Genomic DNA, 15,838 nt, shown 5'->3' with positions numbered 1-15,838 from the left:
CCAGGTAGAACATAAATAGGCATATCCTCAGAGTCAATGTCAATCTCCATATTCTAAGGATCTCTTTATGAGAAACCAGAAGCCTAAATAAAGTTGGTAGTCATGGCTTCTCAGGACATACTGTAGTTTATTTTGTAATTATGGAACAGCACTCAACTTCAAACACTGTTCTACTTGTGAAAATCCTGATGAAACCATATAGAGAGTATGAATCTACTACATAGTGCTTACAGTGAAGCAAAGCAGGCCTATCTGTAAAGTGTATTTGTTGACCACATTAACCACGTGTCAGTTAATGGCAGGTATTGTGTCCTATTCATTTCAGTTTACTCAGGGACAAGGTCAGTGTCTGGCATATAGTAGGACTTGACAGACATTTGTTTAATGCATGTCTAATACTCTGCTGGAATAGGAAAGGACCCTCACAAAGAATGTGGTGTTAATGATTTGTGAAAACAGAGAAAGTAGCTTCTTGTCAAATTTATTACTTATCTAGATGCCATCAGTTTCAGCAGCTCCGGGTACTGCTTGCCAACCATGACTATTGTTAATAGTATCATATTTTGCTGCTATACTGGAAACATGCTTTCATCTGAATGGCTTCCCAAAAGCTGTGAGGCAGTCAAGTCCCTACAGAGAAACCAACTTAGACTCTTAGGAAGTTTAACTAAGTGCTATTCCCCTCCTGTCTTTTATAGTCCAAAGGTGGGATTAATCACTGATAATACCATTGGTACCATATGAGATGGCGATGTCTTGCAATATCTAAAGGTAGGCTATCACATAGGGTTTTGTCCAAAGGCAAAGTTCTGGAAAAATGTCAACAAATGCCACAAAACAAAGCTCCTGTGGTCTGGGAGACTGGAAGGTATAATCAAACAGCCTTCGGCTTTCAAGCAACAGTCAGTCAGGACTCTCAGTGACAGATTTTTTCTGAGGAATGTCATTTTAAACCTCTCATTTACTATTCTGTGTTACAAGGTTTCCCTCTGTTGCCCAGCCTAGAGCACAATGGCGCAATCTCTGCTCACTGCAGCCTTGGCTCAAGTAATCCTCCAACCTTAGCCTCCCAAGTAGCTAGTACTACAGGCCTGCGCCACCATGCCTGGCTAAGTTTTCTATTGTTTTTGTAGAGATGAAGTTTCGCCATGTTGCCCAGGCTGCTCTTGAACTCTTAAGCTCAAGTGATACTCCTGTCTTTGCCTCCCAAAGTGTTAGGCCTGTGCCACCATGTCCGGCTCATTTTTCTATTTTTTTGTAGAGATGAGGTTTTACCATGTTGCCCAGGCTGGTCTTGAACTCTTGAGCTCAGGTGATACTCCTGCCTTTGCCTCCCAGAGTGCTGGGATTATAGCCTGTGGCACCGTGCCTGGGCCTCATTTACTATTAACTTCAGTTTGCTAAGATCCAGAAAAGTATTTCCCAAATGTATTTCTTAAGAATGAAGAATACAAGGGAGAGGACTTTGCCCATCTCAACTTGGGATAGATAGACTGTCTGGCCAGATTGGTAGAAACTTGGAAAATAATGCCATGGCCTCTACAGTGATGAAATTTTGACCATCTGAATGGGGGAATACTGAAAGGAGTACTCCAAACTCTTGTTATTGAAGTCATCTGTCTACCTCTAAATCCAGCAAGAGCTGAGGGCAAAGGTATGGCTCAAAATCTTGATAATACACTGGGAGTTTTGACAAGTCAAGAAAGATGATGAATTCCTAAATAGATTGATCTTTATTTGATACTAGGGGTTTCCTGCTGATGTATGATTTAAACATCTCCCACAGCAAAAACCAATCCTTAAAACAACAATCTATAATTGTAGTTCCAGGTGAAGAGTGTTGGATAAATTTTGTGCATCTCTTACAACTATGATATTGGCCTACAGCCAAAGAAGGAAATGTTACTGAGAGGTTACTGGAGGTCTCCAATAGTTATCATTTTGGGAAAAGATATGAATGGCAATCACAAAAGCTAGTATATCTTTGGTAGCTGAGCAATCAAAGCCTTCAAATTGGAGGAATCATCCCATTTTCTTACACCAATGAGATTATAACTTGTTGGCTGAACTAGGCTGAAATCCTCTCTACAACATCTCTGAAAAATGCCAATCCAGCCACTGCTTGGATACATCCAGCCAGTTCCATGGCTGAATATTGTTAAAGGTTGTCTGACCCCTTGTAACCTTCCACCTACTGGCCTTAGTTTTGACTCTCAAAGCCACACAAGTAATATCCACTCACTCTTTGCGATTCTTCCACATATGTGAAGATGGTAACATGGTATAGTCTTCTTTCATCTCTAGAATAAGCAACACTAATTTTCCTATGCTTGTGCAATAAATTCCAGACGCTCTGATTCCACTTTTCTCCTCTGAATAAAAAAATCCCATCTTACATTTGATTCACACAATTGAATATAATAATCCAAGTCCAGTCTAACTGGTCCAATGTATATGGCTCAGTAGCATACTCATACTAATAGTAACATACTATAAATATAAAACAAGCGTTACCTTGTTTAGCTAGGATTCTACAATGCAAGCTTCTACCTCTACTCCAAGAGTTCTAAGATTGTAAGGAATGCCACATATTTCTTTCATTTCTATGATGGCATCAAGATGACTTTCTCCCCAAGTTTGTGTCACCTCTTCTTTACTTTTTAGAAATAAGCTCAGAGAAGCAGAGTCTTCTTTACTGAAATCTGTTGTTTTCTAGGGCATTAACTGTCAAGAATTTCAGATACTTTTGCTTTTAGTAAAATTAGAGCAACAGCCACCCTACCACCAACATGCCTCTACAAGTTCTGTTACGTGTTGGAAAAAAATCATTCCTGGCCAGGCACGGCGGCTCTCGCCTGTGATCCCAGTACTTTAGGGAGGCCGAGGCAGGCGGATCACGAGGTCAAGAGTTTGAGACCAGCCTGACCAACATGGTGAGACCCTGTCTCTACTAAAAATACAAAAATTAGCCGGCCGTGGTGGTGCATACCTGTAATCCCAGCTACTCAGGAGGCTGAGACAGGAGAATCGCTTGAACCCGGGAGATGGAGGTTGCAGTGAGCTGAGATCGTGCCATTGCACCCCAGCTTGGGAGACAGAGCTAGACTCTGTCTCAAAAAAAAAAATAAAATTATTCCTTTCTTGTGTATATCTGTGTATGGTCGGGGGCAGTGGCAGGCGGACTGAAAAGGAAACAATTTTCAGAGTCATTTTTCTCCTAAGAAATTACTTCTTAAATAATATTTATCTAGAAGAAAAGTATGCAGTCTAGTTCAATAATAAAAAAATCACCTAGTAGAAGGAAAATTCCTGTTTATGCTGACTGTCTTCTTCATTAATAGAATTTAACTGTCTTGGTGCTGGCAACTGATTATTCTTTTAATTGAACTAACTTTTGGGGATGAAATTAAACCAAATGTTTTCTAAACTGATTTTCATTTTCTGTGGTCTGCACGCACCTCTCAGTGCTAATACTACTTGGGAATCAAAACAAAAAGACAAAAACATGCCGCCTCTAATAAAATCTCCAAACTTGAACTGGCTATAAAAAATTTTAAAATAATTATGTCCCCCATCACCTCCAACAGCTAACTCTATGACTGATGTACAAACACGAGAAACTGCTTGGTCAGGCAGTTACATAATACCACCACCTGTGTTGAACTTCCAACAGTATGCTTGCAGGCACATTAACATGACTGATAACTCACTACCTACAACAGATTATAAAGTGTATCCTCCATATATTAAGTGAAAAGGTAGTTAGATGCACTTAAAGAGCTTCTCTCTGATGAACCTAAAATTCAGATTAAATTTACAAAGCCAGTTTTTTAAAAAGTTTCTTATATGATTGAAGTGCAGGACTTCAAAAGCTCTGGTTGAATGAAGAACCCCCACCTCATAATTTTTATTACTCCTTTTCATACCTCTACCTCTTAATCTTATAACCTATACCTGATAATTTGGGTAAGTTGCGAGGGGTGGGTTGGTTTCCAAAATATTAAGTTTTCCAAACTTGAACAAACAAAATGAAACCTATGTAAAAAAATGCTTTGAAATGTTGGGACAGAACTGAAGGCGGGAAGGTAGAGAAGGAACAAGGTCAGTGAGGATCTAATACCATAACCTTATACCTCTAAATATTACTATTTTCAGATATGAACTCACTAATACACCAAATTCTTAAAAGGTAGCAACTAAGATCTTTCTTGGTTATTTTTATCCCACAGATCAACCGAACAGAATCTAAGTAACCCTACCCTTTGGCTTATGTATCAGTTGATCGTGACAGTTTGCCAAACCAGTTGTTTAAAAGTTGACTACATGGTCAAACAGGACAATCTAAATTAGCTCAAGAACAGCAGCACTTACCACCAAAATTTCAGGACAAAAGGCTAACTAGGTGTGATTTGACTTAAGTATTCTTCCTTCTCTTTCCATTGCCCACAAACTGTTTTTAATTCTCCCACCTAGATTCTCCAAACTTTCTTCTTTTTAAAAGACTCCCCAGTGGAAATCCAACAAAGGTGCAATTGGTCAAAAAAGCATACCTCCTGGTAGTATTTACATTTAAAACCCGGAACAGGTTAAAGCGAACAAATCTCCAATTGGTAGAAAGTGTAAAAGTAGTATCTGTGAAACAGGAAATCTTTCTCACTGCTCCTTTTCTCTTCATCAACCTAGCTCCAAAAGAACAGGAGTACTTTAACAGTACTCCCTGATTTTTAAAAAAATTGTTTTAAACATTCATGAAATACACAAAACAAAAACCCAGGATTGTCAGAGGTAAGAAGAGGTACTCCCATTTTCAATTATGCATGACTCACCTGAAGTTAGAAAAAGTCATAATCTTTCCTACAAGTGAAAAGCATGCATGTTTTTTGGAAATAAGCTGAATATCCCATCTAAGGCTCTTTTAAATTCTTCGACTAAATTTAACATGCTTATATCATGAAGTGAACCTAATATGTATTAATGTAATTCAAACGATCTAAATTTCAGAATGAAGCAAGGTTAATCCCAACTTAAATTCTAGATTCAAGCTCAAGTACTTGCACCAGCTTTTCTCTTACACTACTACTTTCCACCTCAACTTGTGTGTGTGTATTTGTGTGTGTGTGCGCGTCTAAGGCTTCCCGCACCCAGCCTAAGTCAGATTTCAGTTCTCCCAAACTTGCCTATTTCCAGTTCTAGTCACTCCAGAAACTTGGTAATGATTGGCTATTCTGATAAACCAACTAATTCTAATGTGTCAAGGTCCTATTAAGTTACTCCTCCTAAATTACTTCCTTGTATTTTACAAAGTCCTTCAAGACCTTAACCCAAATGGAACTCGCAAGAACGAAAAATTTTGGAGGTAACTGACCTTTTAAATCATAAGGTCTATCAACTACGTCCCCTACTCTTTCTTGTGTGTAGAGGCCTTCTAGGGTAACAAGACCGGAAGTTGGTACAGGTATTGTTGATACTGTAAAACAAAACAAAGCCAAAACCCCAAACCACCCCTCACACTCGGCAAAAAAAAAAACAAAACAAAAACTTCCAGTGAGTGTGGCACGCTCATCCCATCCCTAATCTCCTCAGTCCCTACTGGAAGAGAGCGAGATCACCAGGACCAGAGCCCTGGAGAAAGGTCAGTGGGCGGAGGATCACTGGTTTCAGGCCTGTGGGCCCCGGGTGCGCAGGTGGAGGGTCTGGAGCGAGGCGAGGGAACGCTGGCCCCGGTTACCTGCGGCGAAGTGCAGCGGGGTGGATTTCCTGCCCGCCGTGTCGCGGCTGTTCACCTTCTCAGGCGTCACCAGCCTCTTGACTCGCTCCACGTCCCCGTTGCGGCACGCCTCAAATAGCTCTCGGGCGGCCGGCTCCATGGCCTCGGCCGCTGCGCTCGCGGAGGCCGCTCCCCCGCCGGCGCAGCGGCGACCCGACATGATCCTGGCCGCCGCCACAGCCAGCAGCAGCGCCAGCAACGGCAGCAGGAGCCCCGGCCCCGCAAGCAGGAGGGCGAGGCCCCCTGGAGAAGACGCGCTCAGGGCCCGGGCCGCTCGGCTCCCTGCTGTCACCGGATCCTGCTCAGTCCCATGGCCGCGCCACCGCGCGCCCCTCGCTTGGCTCCCTGCCCCCCGGCTGCCCCGCGGCGGCGGTGGCAGCGCGAATCCGCCGTCCGAGACCTGAAGCGACGCGGCGGCGGAAGCTGGCAAGGCCCCTCCTGCCAGCTCCGCCAAGCCCTGGGAGCGCACGTGACGTCGTTCTGCGCGTGCGCAGTGGCCGGGCACCGGCCGGGCAGGTTTCGGCGAGCGGGGCGCGGAGAAGGGTTTGTGGGAAATGTGAGGCGAGAGGCTTCGGCGCCGGGAGAAGGGGCTTCGTCCCACCGCCATCTTTGCGGTGGGTTTTGCTGAAGCCAAACGATTCTGCGTATTGTCTTTTTTGTTTTTTTTTTTAAGCCCTGAGCTTTTCAAGCTGAACTTCGTCGCTAGCATTACACTGAAAAAGAGCCCTTGAAAGTTTTGCTCCGATCTTGCATATTCTTTTGGAAGTCTTAGTGTGGAAATTGTCCATATTTTCAGTCTCCACATCCCTTTCTCCTGGGAGATTTCTTTTCCGTTTTTTTAAAACTGTGTTTCTTTTCTTTCCTCCGCAACTGCTTTGTTGTTGCTGTTTCTTGTAAACCACTTATCAAAAGTGAGGTAGTTGCCGTTTAATTAGAAGTTTGGATGAACTGCCCCAAAATAAAGGAAATCAGAACAGTCATGAAAGTTGACTCCAGTTGGAGGGATGGCTGTGACCAATTACTCTTTCCACGGTAAGTTATTAGCTCAGCATTGATTAGAGGAACTTTTTGTAAATCAATATTGTACCCGATATGCCTAAAGTTGGGATACACTGAGCATAGGCATCTCCAAGAAAGTTTTCTGAGTTGTAATTTTTTCTTTGACCAACAAACCAAAGAAAAGCACATAATTGATTTTTATGGTTAAGGTAGTGGTGTAGTTTTACACGATAATTCCCCACGACACCCCCTTGTCTTAAACTGAAAGAAAGGTATGCATATACATACATTTTACTTACAGAAGATGATACATGTTGACCTTTGGCATTCTGAAAAGCATCTCTCACCCCCCACTCGCTACCTTAACCTGTTTTACAGGAAATCCAGTTTTTGTTGGGGAATGTTGACTCACTATGGTACTAAAAGAGAATGTACACTTTTTTGAACATTTTTATGCATATGAAATTGAAGTTATGGTGCTTATCAATAAAAACATGCATGAATGTATCTAGGACTAGAACACTACCAATATGACTGCGTTTATTATTTTTCTTCTCATAAATCCGCTATGGTGATCTATAATCCGTGATAAGTTGAAATCACTGTTGTAATTCTTTTGGGGCACCACAAACCACACCCATAGAAGACAGCAATCAATCAATAAATGTGTGTTCTGACTGCCCCACCGACAGGCTGTTCTGCCATCTCTCTCCCTCTCCTAGGACCTATCTGTTCCCTTACACAATAATACTGAAATGAGGCCAGTTAAAAACTCTACAATGGTTTCTAGGTGTTCAAGTGAAAGGAAAAGTTGCATATCTCTCACTTTAAATCAAAAGCTAGAAATGATTCAGCTTAGTGCAGAAGACATGTTGAAAGCTGAGATAGGCCCCCTTGCAGCAGACAGCCAAGTTGTGGATGCAAAGGAGAAGTTTTCGAAGGAAATTAAAAGTGCTACTCCAGTGAACACATGAGTGATAAGAAGGTGAAACAGCCTTACCGCCAATATGAAGAACGGTTGAATGGTCTGGATAGAAGATCAAACCAGCCACAACATTCCCTTAAGCCAAAGCTGAATCCAGACCAAAGCCCTAACTCTCTTCAATTTTGGGAAGGCTGAGAGAGCTGAGGAAGTTGCAGAAGACAAGTTAGAAGCTAGCAGAGGTTGGTTCATGAAGTTTAAGGAAAGAAACTGTCTTCATAATATAGAAAGAAGTGTAAGGTGAAGCAGCAAATGCTGATGTGGAAGCTACAGCAAGTTATCTAGAACAGGGGTCCCCAACCTCCCTCCCTTGGACCGGTACTGGTAAGGAACAAGTGCACAGCCGGAAAGGTGGGGGCGGGGGGCGCCGGGTGGGGTGGGCGCGGAGTGAAATACGCTTAAGCTCCGCCTCCTGTCGTCAGCAGCAGCATTAGAATTTTCACAGAGCGCAAACCCTATAGTGAAACGCACATATGAGGGATCTAGTGATGAGACCCTAATGCCCTAATCCTGGATGATTGAAGTGAACAATTTCATCCCCAAAGTCATTTCCCTGCCCCGCCCCACCATGCCCCTCCACCGCCACCCCTCAGTCCGCGGAAAATTGTCTTCCATGAAACCAGTCCCTGGTGTCAAAAAGGTTGGGGACTACTGATCTAGAAGATATAACTGAGATAATTGATCAAGGTGGCTACCCTAAACAATACGTTATCATTGTAGATGAAGTAGCTTTCTATTGGAAGATGCTGCTGTCTAGAACTTTCATACCTAGAGAGAAGTCAATGTCTGGCTTCGAAGGATAGATTGACTTTCTTGTTAGGGGCTAATGCAGCTGGCGACTTTAAGTTGAAGCCAGTGCTTATTTACCACTCTGAAAATCTTAGGGCCCTTAAGGATTATGATAAATCTATTCTGTCTGTGTTCTATAAATGGAATAACAAAGCTTGGATTATGGCACATCTGTTTATAGCATGACTTACTGAATATTTTAAGCCTACTGTTGAGACCCATTTATCAGCAAAAAAAGATGCCTTTCAAAATATTACTGCTCGTTGACATTGTACCTGGATACTCAAGAGCTCTGCTAGAGATGTACAAAGAAATTGATGATGTTTTCGTGCCTGCGAACACAACATCCATTCTGTAGATGGATCAGGGAGTACTTTCAACTTTCAAGTCTTATTATTTAAGAAATACATTACATAAGGCTACAGCTGCCATAGACAGTGATTCTTTTTTTTTGAGACAGAGTCTCGCTCTGTTGCCCAGGCTGGAGTGCAGTAGCTGGATCTCAGCTCACTGCAAGCTCCACCTCCCGAGTTTTACACCATTCTCCTGCCTCAGCCTCCCGAGTAGCTGGGACTACAAGCGCCCGCCACTTCGCCCGGCTAGTTTTTTGTATTTTTTAGTAGAGACGGGGTTTCACCATATTAGCCAGGATGGTCTCGATTTCCTGACCTCGTGATCCGCCCGTCTCGGCCTCCCAAAGTGCTGGGATTACAGGCTTGAGCCACCGCGCCGCCGATAGTGATTCTTTTGATGGACTTTGGCGAAGTAAATTGACAGTCTTCTGGAAGAATTCACCATTCTAGATGCCATTAAAATTCATGGGAGAAGGTCGAAATATCAACATTAGTAGGAATTTAGAAGAAGCTGATTCCATCCCTGATGGATGACTTTGAGAGATTCAGGACTTCACTGGAAGAAATAACTGCATACATGGTGGAAATAGCGAGAAAACTAGAGCGGAGCCTGAAAACGTGACTGAATTGCTGCAATCTCATGATACAACTTGAACAGAGGCTGGGTGTGGTGGCTCCCCAGCACTTTGGGAGGCTGAGGCAGCAGGATTGCTTGAGGCCAGGAGTTTGAGACCAGCCTGGGCAACACAGTGAAAATCCATCTGTACAAAAGATACAATTAAAAAAATTAGCTGGATGTTGTGGGGTGCACCTGTAGTCTTAGCTACTTGGGAGGCTGAGATGAGAGGATTGCTTAAGCCTAGGCACTCACAGCTGTGGTGAGCTGTAATCATGTCACTGCACTCCACTACAGCTTGGGTGACAGAGACCCTGTCTCTGAAAACAAACAAACAGAAAAACCAACTTGAATGAATGAGGAGTTACTTCTTATGGAGCAAAAAAAAAAAATTTTTTTTCCAGATGGAACCTACTCCTGGTGAAGATGCTGTAAAAATTGTTGAAATGGCAACAAAGAATTTAGAATGTTACATAAACACAGGTGATAAAGCAGTAGCAGAGCTTGAGAGCATAGGCTCTATTTTTTTGTTTGTTTTGCCATTAACACCCAAATAGACTCTAATTTTGAAAGTTCTGTGGGTAAAATGCTTTCAAACAGCGTTGCATGCTACAGAGAAATGTTTTGTGAAAGGAACAGTCAATTTATGTGGCAAACTTCATTTTATCTTCTCTTAAGAAATTGCCATAGCCACCCCAACCTTCAGCAACCATTACCAGTTAGCAGCCCTTAATATCATTGAGGCAAGATCCTCCAACTGCAAAAAGATGACAAGTTGCTGAAGATTCTGATGACTGTTAGCATTTTTTAGCAACAAAATATCTATTTTAATATTTAAATTGTTTGAATTTTAATTTTGGGGTACATTGCAGGTGTGTATATTTATTGGGTTTATGAGATATTTTGATACAGTCACTCAAGGCATAATAATCATATCAGGTTAAATGGGATATCAGTCACTTCAAACGTTTATCTTTTGTGTTACAAACAATCCAATTATACTTTTTTAGTTATTTTTAAATGTACAATTAGATTGTTATTGACTATAGTCACTCTGTTGTGTTTTCAAATAATAGGTTTTATTCATTCTTTCTAATTATTTTTTGTACCCATTAAACATCCCCCACCTACTTCCCTTCTCAGCCTCTAGTAGCTATCATTCTACTATCTCCATGTGTTCAATTGTTTTAATTTTTAGCTCCCACATAAGTGAGAATACAAAAGTTTGTCTTTTGTGCCTGGTTTATTTCACTTAACATAATGATCTCCATTTCCATCTATGTTATTGCAAATGATAAGCTCTCATACGTTTTTTATGGCTGAATAGTACTCCATTGTGTATATGCACCATGTTTTTTTTATCCATTCATCTGCTGATGTACACTTAGGTTGTTTCCAAATTTTGGCTATTGTGGACAGTGCTACAATAAGCATGGGAATGCAGATATCTCCTCAATATAGTGATTTGCTTTCATTAGGGTATATACCTAGCAGTGGGATTGCTGGATCATATGACAACTATATTTTTAGTTGTTTGAGGAACCTCCAAACTGTTCTTCATAGTGGTTGTACTAATTTACATTCCCACTAAAAGTGTATGAGGGTTCCCTTTTCTCTATATCCTTGTTGGCATTTGTTATTGCCTGTCTTTTGGATAAAAGCCAGTTTAGCTGAGTTGAGACGATATTTCACTGTAGTTTTGGATGAGCAAAGAAAATGTTTTTTACATTTCTCTGATGATCAGTTATGTCAAGAACCTTTTCACATGTCTATTAACCATTTGGTTCTTTGAGACAGAGTCTCACTCTGTCACCCAGGCTGGAGTGCAATGGCAGGATCCCAGCTCACTGCAACCTCTGCCTCCTGGATTCAAGCGATTCTTATGTCTCAGCCTCCTGAGAAGCTGGGATTACAGGCGCCTGCCACCATGACTGGCTAATTTTTGTAGTTTTAGTAGAGACAGGGTTTCACTATGTTGGCCAGGCTGGTCTTGAACTCCTGACCTCAAGTGTTCTGCCCACCTTGGCCTCCCAAAGTGCTGGGATTACAGGTATGACCCACTGTGCCCTCCTCTGTTTGACATTTGTATGTCTTCTTTTGAGAAATGTCTATTTAGATCTTTTGCCCATTTTTAAATCAGATTATTGGATTTTTTTTTTCCTTTTGATTTGTTTGAGCTCTTGATATATTCTGGTTTTTAATCTTTTGTCAGATGAATAGTTTGTAAATATGTTCTCGCCTTCTGTGGATTGTCTCTACACATTGTTGATTGTTTCCTTTGTTGTGCAGAAGCTTTTTAACTTGATGTGATCCCATTTGCCCATTTTTTGCTTGGGCTGTTTGTGCTTCTGGGGTATTACTCAAGAAATCTTTGCCCAGTCCAATGACCTGGAGAGTTCCTCCAATGTTTTCTTTTAGTAGTTTCATAGTTTGAAGTGTTATATTTAAGTCTTTAATCCATTTTGACTTGACTTTTGTATATGATAAGAGATAGGGGTCTAGTTTCACTCTTCTGCATATGGATATTCAGTTTTCCCAGCACATTTATTGAAGATGGTGTCCTTTCCCCAATATGTGTTCTTGGCACCTTAGTCAAAAATGAGTTCACTATAGATGTATGGATTTATTTCTGGGTTCTCCATTCTGTTCCATTGGTCTATGTCTGTTTTTATGCCACTGCCATGCTGTTTTGGTTACTATTGCTCTGTAGTATAATTCAAAGTCAGGTAATGTGATTTCTCCAGTCTTATTCTTTCTGCTCAGGATAGCTTTGGCTATTATGGGTATTTTGTGGACCTGTATAAATTTGAAAATTGTTTTTTTCTACTTCTGTGAAGAATGTCATTGGTATTTTGGTAGGGATTGCACTGAATCTGCAGACTGCCTTGGGTAGTATGGACCTTTTAACAATATTGATTCTTTCAATCCATAAACATGGACTCTCTTTCCATCTTTTTGTGTTCTCTTCAATTTCTTTCATCAATGTTTTCTGGTTTTCATTGTAGAGATCTTTCACTTCTTTGGTTAATTCCTAGGTATTTAATTTTATTTGTAGCTATTATAAATGGGCTAATGGGATTACTTTCCTGAATTCTTTTTCAGATTGTTCACTGCTGGCATATATAAATGCTTCTGATTTTTGTATGTTGATTTTGTATTCTGTAACTTTACTGAGTTTTGTTTTTTGAAACAGGGTCTCACTTTGCACCCAGGCTGTAGTGCAGTGGTATGATCAGGGCTCACTGCAGCCTCAATCTCCTGGGCCCAAGCAATCCTTCCACCTCAGCCTCCTGAGTAGCTGGGACCACAGGCATGCACCATCATGCCAAGCTAATTTTTTTTTTGAGATGGAGTCTCCCTATGTTGCCTAGGCTGATCCTGAACTCCTGAGCTCAAGCAATCCTTCTGTTTTGGCCTCTAAAATGTTCAGATTACAGACATGAGCAACTGCACCCAGCCAACATTACTGAATTTGTTTATCTGTTCTAAAAGGTTTTTGGTAGTCTTTAGAGTTTTCAAAATATAAGATCATATAATCTTTAAACAAGGATTATTTGACTTCTTCTATTCCAGTTTGGATACTCTTTATTTCTTTTTCTTGTCTTATTGTTCTACCTAGGACTTCCAGTACTATGTTCAATAACAGTGGTGAAAGTGGGCATCTTTGTAGTGTTCCAAATCTTAGAGGAAAGTCTCTCAGTTTTTCCCAATGCACTGTGATGTCAGCTATGGGTCTGTCATATATATGGTATTTATTATGTTGAGGTAAGTTCCTTCTATATCCAGTTTTTTGAGGGATTTTATCATAAAAGGATGTTGAATGTTACCAAATGCTTTTTCAGCATCAGTTGAAATGATCATATGCTTTTTGTCCTTCATTCTGTTGATATGATGTATCACATTGATTTGCATATGTTGAACCATTCTTTCATCCCTGGGATGAATCCCACTCGGTCATGATGAATGATCTTTTAATGTCTTGTTGAATTCGGTTTACTAGTAATTTTGTTGAGGATTTTTGCATCAATGTTCATCAGGGACATTGGTCTGTAGTTTTCTTTTTTTGATGTGTTTTTCTTTTTGGTATCAGGGTAATACTGGCCTTGTAGAATGAGTTCGAAAGTATTCCCTCCTCCTCTGTTTTTTGGAATAGTTTGAGTAGGATTGGTATCAGTTCTTCTTTAAATGTTTGGTAAAATTTAACAGTGAAGCCATCAGATCCCAGGCTTTTCTTTGGTGGAAGATTTTTTATTATGGCTTTGATTTCATTACTTGTTACTGTTCTGTTCAGGTTTTGGATTTCTTTGTGATTCAATATTAATAGGTTTTATGTGTTTAGAAATTTGTCCATTTCTTCTAGGTTTTCCAATTTATTGGCATATAGTTGCTTACAGTAGCCTTTAATGATCCTTTGAATTTCTGTGGTATTAATTATAATGTCTCATTTTTCACTGCTGATTTTATTTGAATCTTCTCTTTATTTCTTAGTCAGCTAAAGGTTTGTCAATTTTATCTTTTCGAAAAATCAACGTTTTGTTTCATTGATCTTTTGTGTTGCTTTCTTCATTTCAATTTCACTTAGTGCTGCCCTGATCTTTATTGTTTCTTTTCTTCTTCTAGCTTCAGGTTTGGTTTGCTCTTGCTTTTATAGTTCTTGAGACGGAGTCTCACACTTTCACCCAGGCTGGAGTGCAGTGGCACGATCTCTGCTCACTGCAACCTCTGCCTCCTGGATTCAAGTGATTCTCCTGCCTCAGCCTCCCAGGTAGCTGGGATTAGAGGCATGCGCCACCATGCCCGGCTAATTTTTTGTATTTTTAGTAGAGACAGGATTTCACCATGTTGGCCAGGCTGGTCTCGAACTCCTGACCTCGTGATCCACCTGCCTCGGCCTCCCAAAGTGCTGGGATTATAGGCGTGAGCCGCTGCGCCCAGCCGCTTTTATAGTTCTTTAAGATGCATCATTAAGTTGTTTATTGGAAGTTTTTCTACTTTTCTGATGTAGGTGCTTACAGGTTTACATTTTTCTTAATACTGCTTTGGTTTTATTCCATTGTTTTGGGTATGTTGTGTTTCCATTATCATTTGTTTGAAGAAATTTTTCAGTTTCCTTCTTAATCTCCTTATTGGCCCACTGTTCATTCAGCTGCATAGTGTTCAATTTCCATGTGTTTGTATAGTTTCCAAAATTCCTCTTGTTACTGATTTCTAGTTTTATTCCATTGTAGTTAGAGAAGGCAGTTGATATTATTTTAAATTTTGAATGTTTTAAGACTTGTTTTGTGGCCTAAGATATGGTCTGTCCTTTAGAGTGACCCATGTGCTGAGGAAAAGAATGTATATTCTGCAGCCATTAGATAAAATGTTCTGTCAATGCATATTAGTTCCATTTGGTCTATAGTGCATATTATGTCTGATATTTCTTTGTTGATTTTCTGTTTGGATGATCTATACAATGCTGAAAGTGGACGTGTTGAAGTCTTCAGCTATTATTGTATTGGTATCTATCTCTCTAATAATATTTGCTTTGTATGTCTGGGTGTTCCAGTGTTGGATGCACATATATTTACAACTGTTATATGCTCTTGATGAATTGATCCCTTTATTATTATAAAATGACCTTCTTTGTCTCTTTTTATGGTTTTTGTCCTGAAAACTCTCTATTTTCAGTCGGCGTGTGTCTTTATATGTGTGAAGTGTGTTTCTTATAGGCAAATTGTTGAGTTTTGTTTTTTAAATCCATTCAGCCACTCTATGTCTTTTGATTGGAGAGTTTAGTCCATTTACTATCAATGTTATTGACAAGTAAGGACTTATTCCTGCCATTTTGTTACTTGTTTTCTGGTCTTTTCCTCCTATTTTTTTTCCTTCTTCCTGTCTTCCTTTTAGTGAAGCTGATTTTCTCTGGTGGTATGATTTTATTTCTTGCTTGTCATTTTTTGTGTATTCATTGTATGTTTTTCGATTTGAGGTTACCATGAGGCTTGCAAATAATATCTTATAACCCATTATTTTAAACTGATGATAACTTAACATGGATTGCACAAATAAACAAAACTAAGAAAAACTCCACACCTTAACTTTGTTCCTCCTTTAAAAAATTTTTGTTGTTGTTCCTATTTATACCTCATTGTACTATATCTTGTAAAGTTGTTGTAATTATTGTTTTTGATCAGTTCATCTTTTAGTCTTTCTACTTAAGATATGAGTATTTTAGCTTTTTCCGCCCGCTCCCCACTCCCTCCCAGCGCCGCCCCAGCTGCACCGCGCTTACTCCGAGTTTCTGGCTCCTGCTAAGCTAGCGCCTCCCTCCTCTCCCTTCATTTGCCATC

General features: G+C 40.4%; 1 protein-coding gene across 1 annotated transcript in view; it reads right to left on the bottom strand.

The window, feature by feature from the left end:
• Positions 1-6,436, bottom strand: part of TNKS2 (tankyrase 2) — a 68,156-nt gene extending 61,720 nt beyond the window's left edge. Inside the window, exon 1 of the mRNA XM_017894700.1 lies at positions 5,729-6,436. Within this exon, the coding sequence (XP_017750189.1) occupies positions 5,729-6,374 (646 nt within the window). The 5' untranslated portion in view covers positions 6,375-6,436. The remainder of the gene's footprint in view (positions 1-5,728) is intronic.
• Positions 6,437-15,838: the final 9,402 nt, after the last annotated feature.

The sequence above is a fragment of the Rhinopithecus bieti genome, unplaced genomic scaffold (assembly GCF_001698545.2).
Source record: "Rhinopithecus bieti isolate Rb0 unplaced genomic scaffold, ASM169854v2 scaffold_25740, whole genome shotgun sequence".
Lineage (NCBI taxonomy): Eukaryota > Metazoa > Chordata > Mammalia > Primates > Cercopithecidae > Rhinopithecus > Rhinopithecus bieti.
Note: the sequence above shows the minus strand (reverse complement) of the source record. Positions and strands in the feature narration are given on the sequence as shown.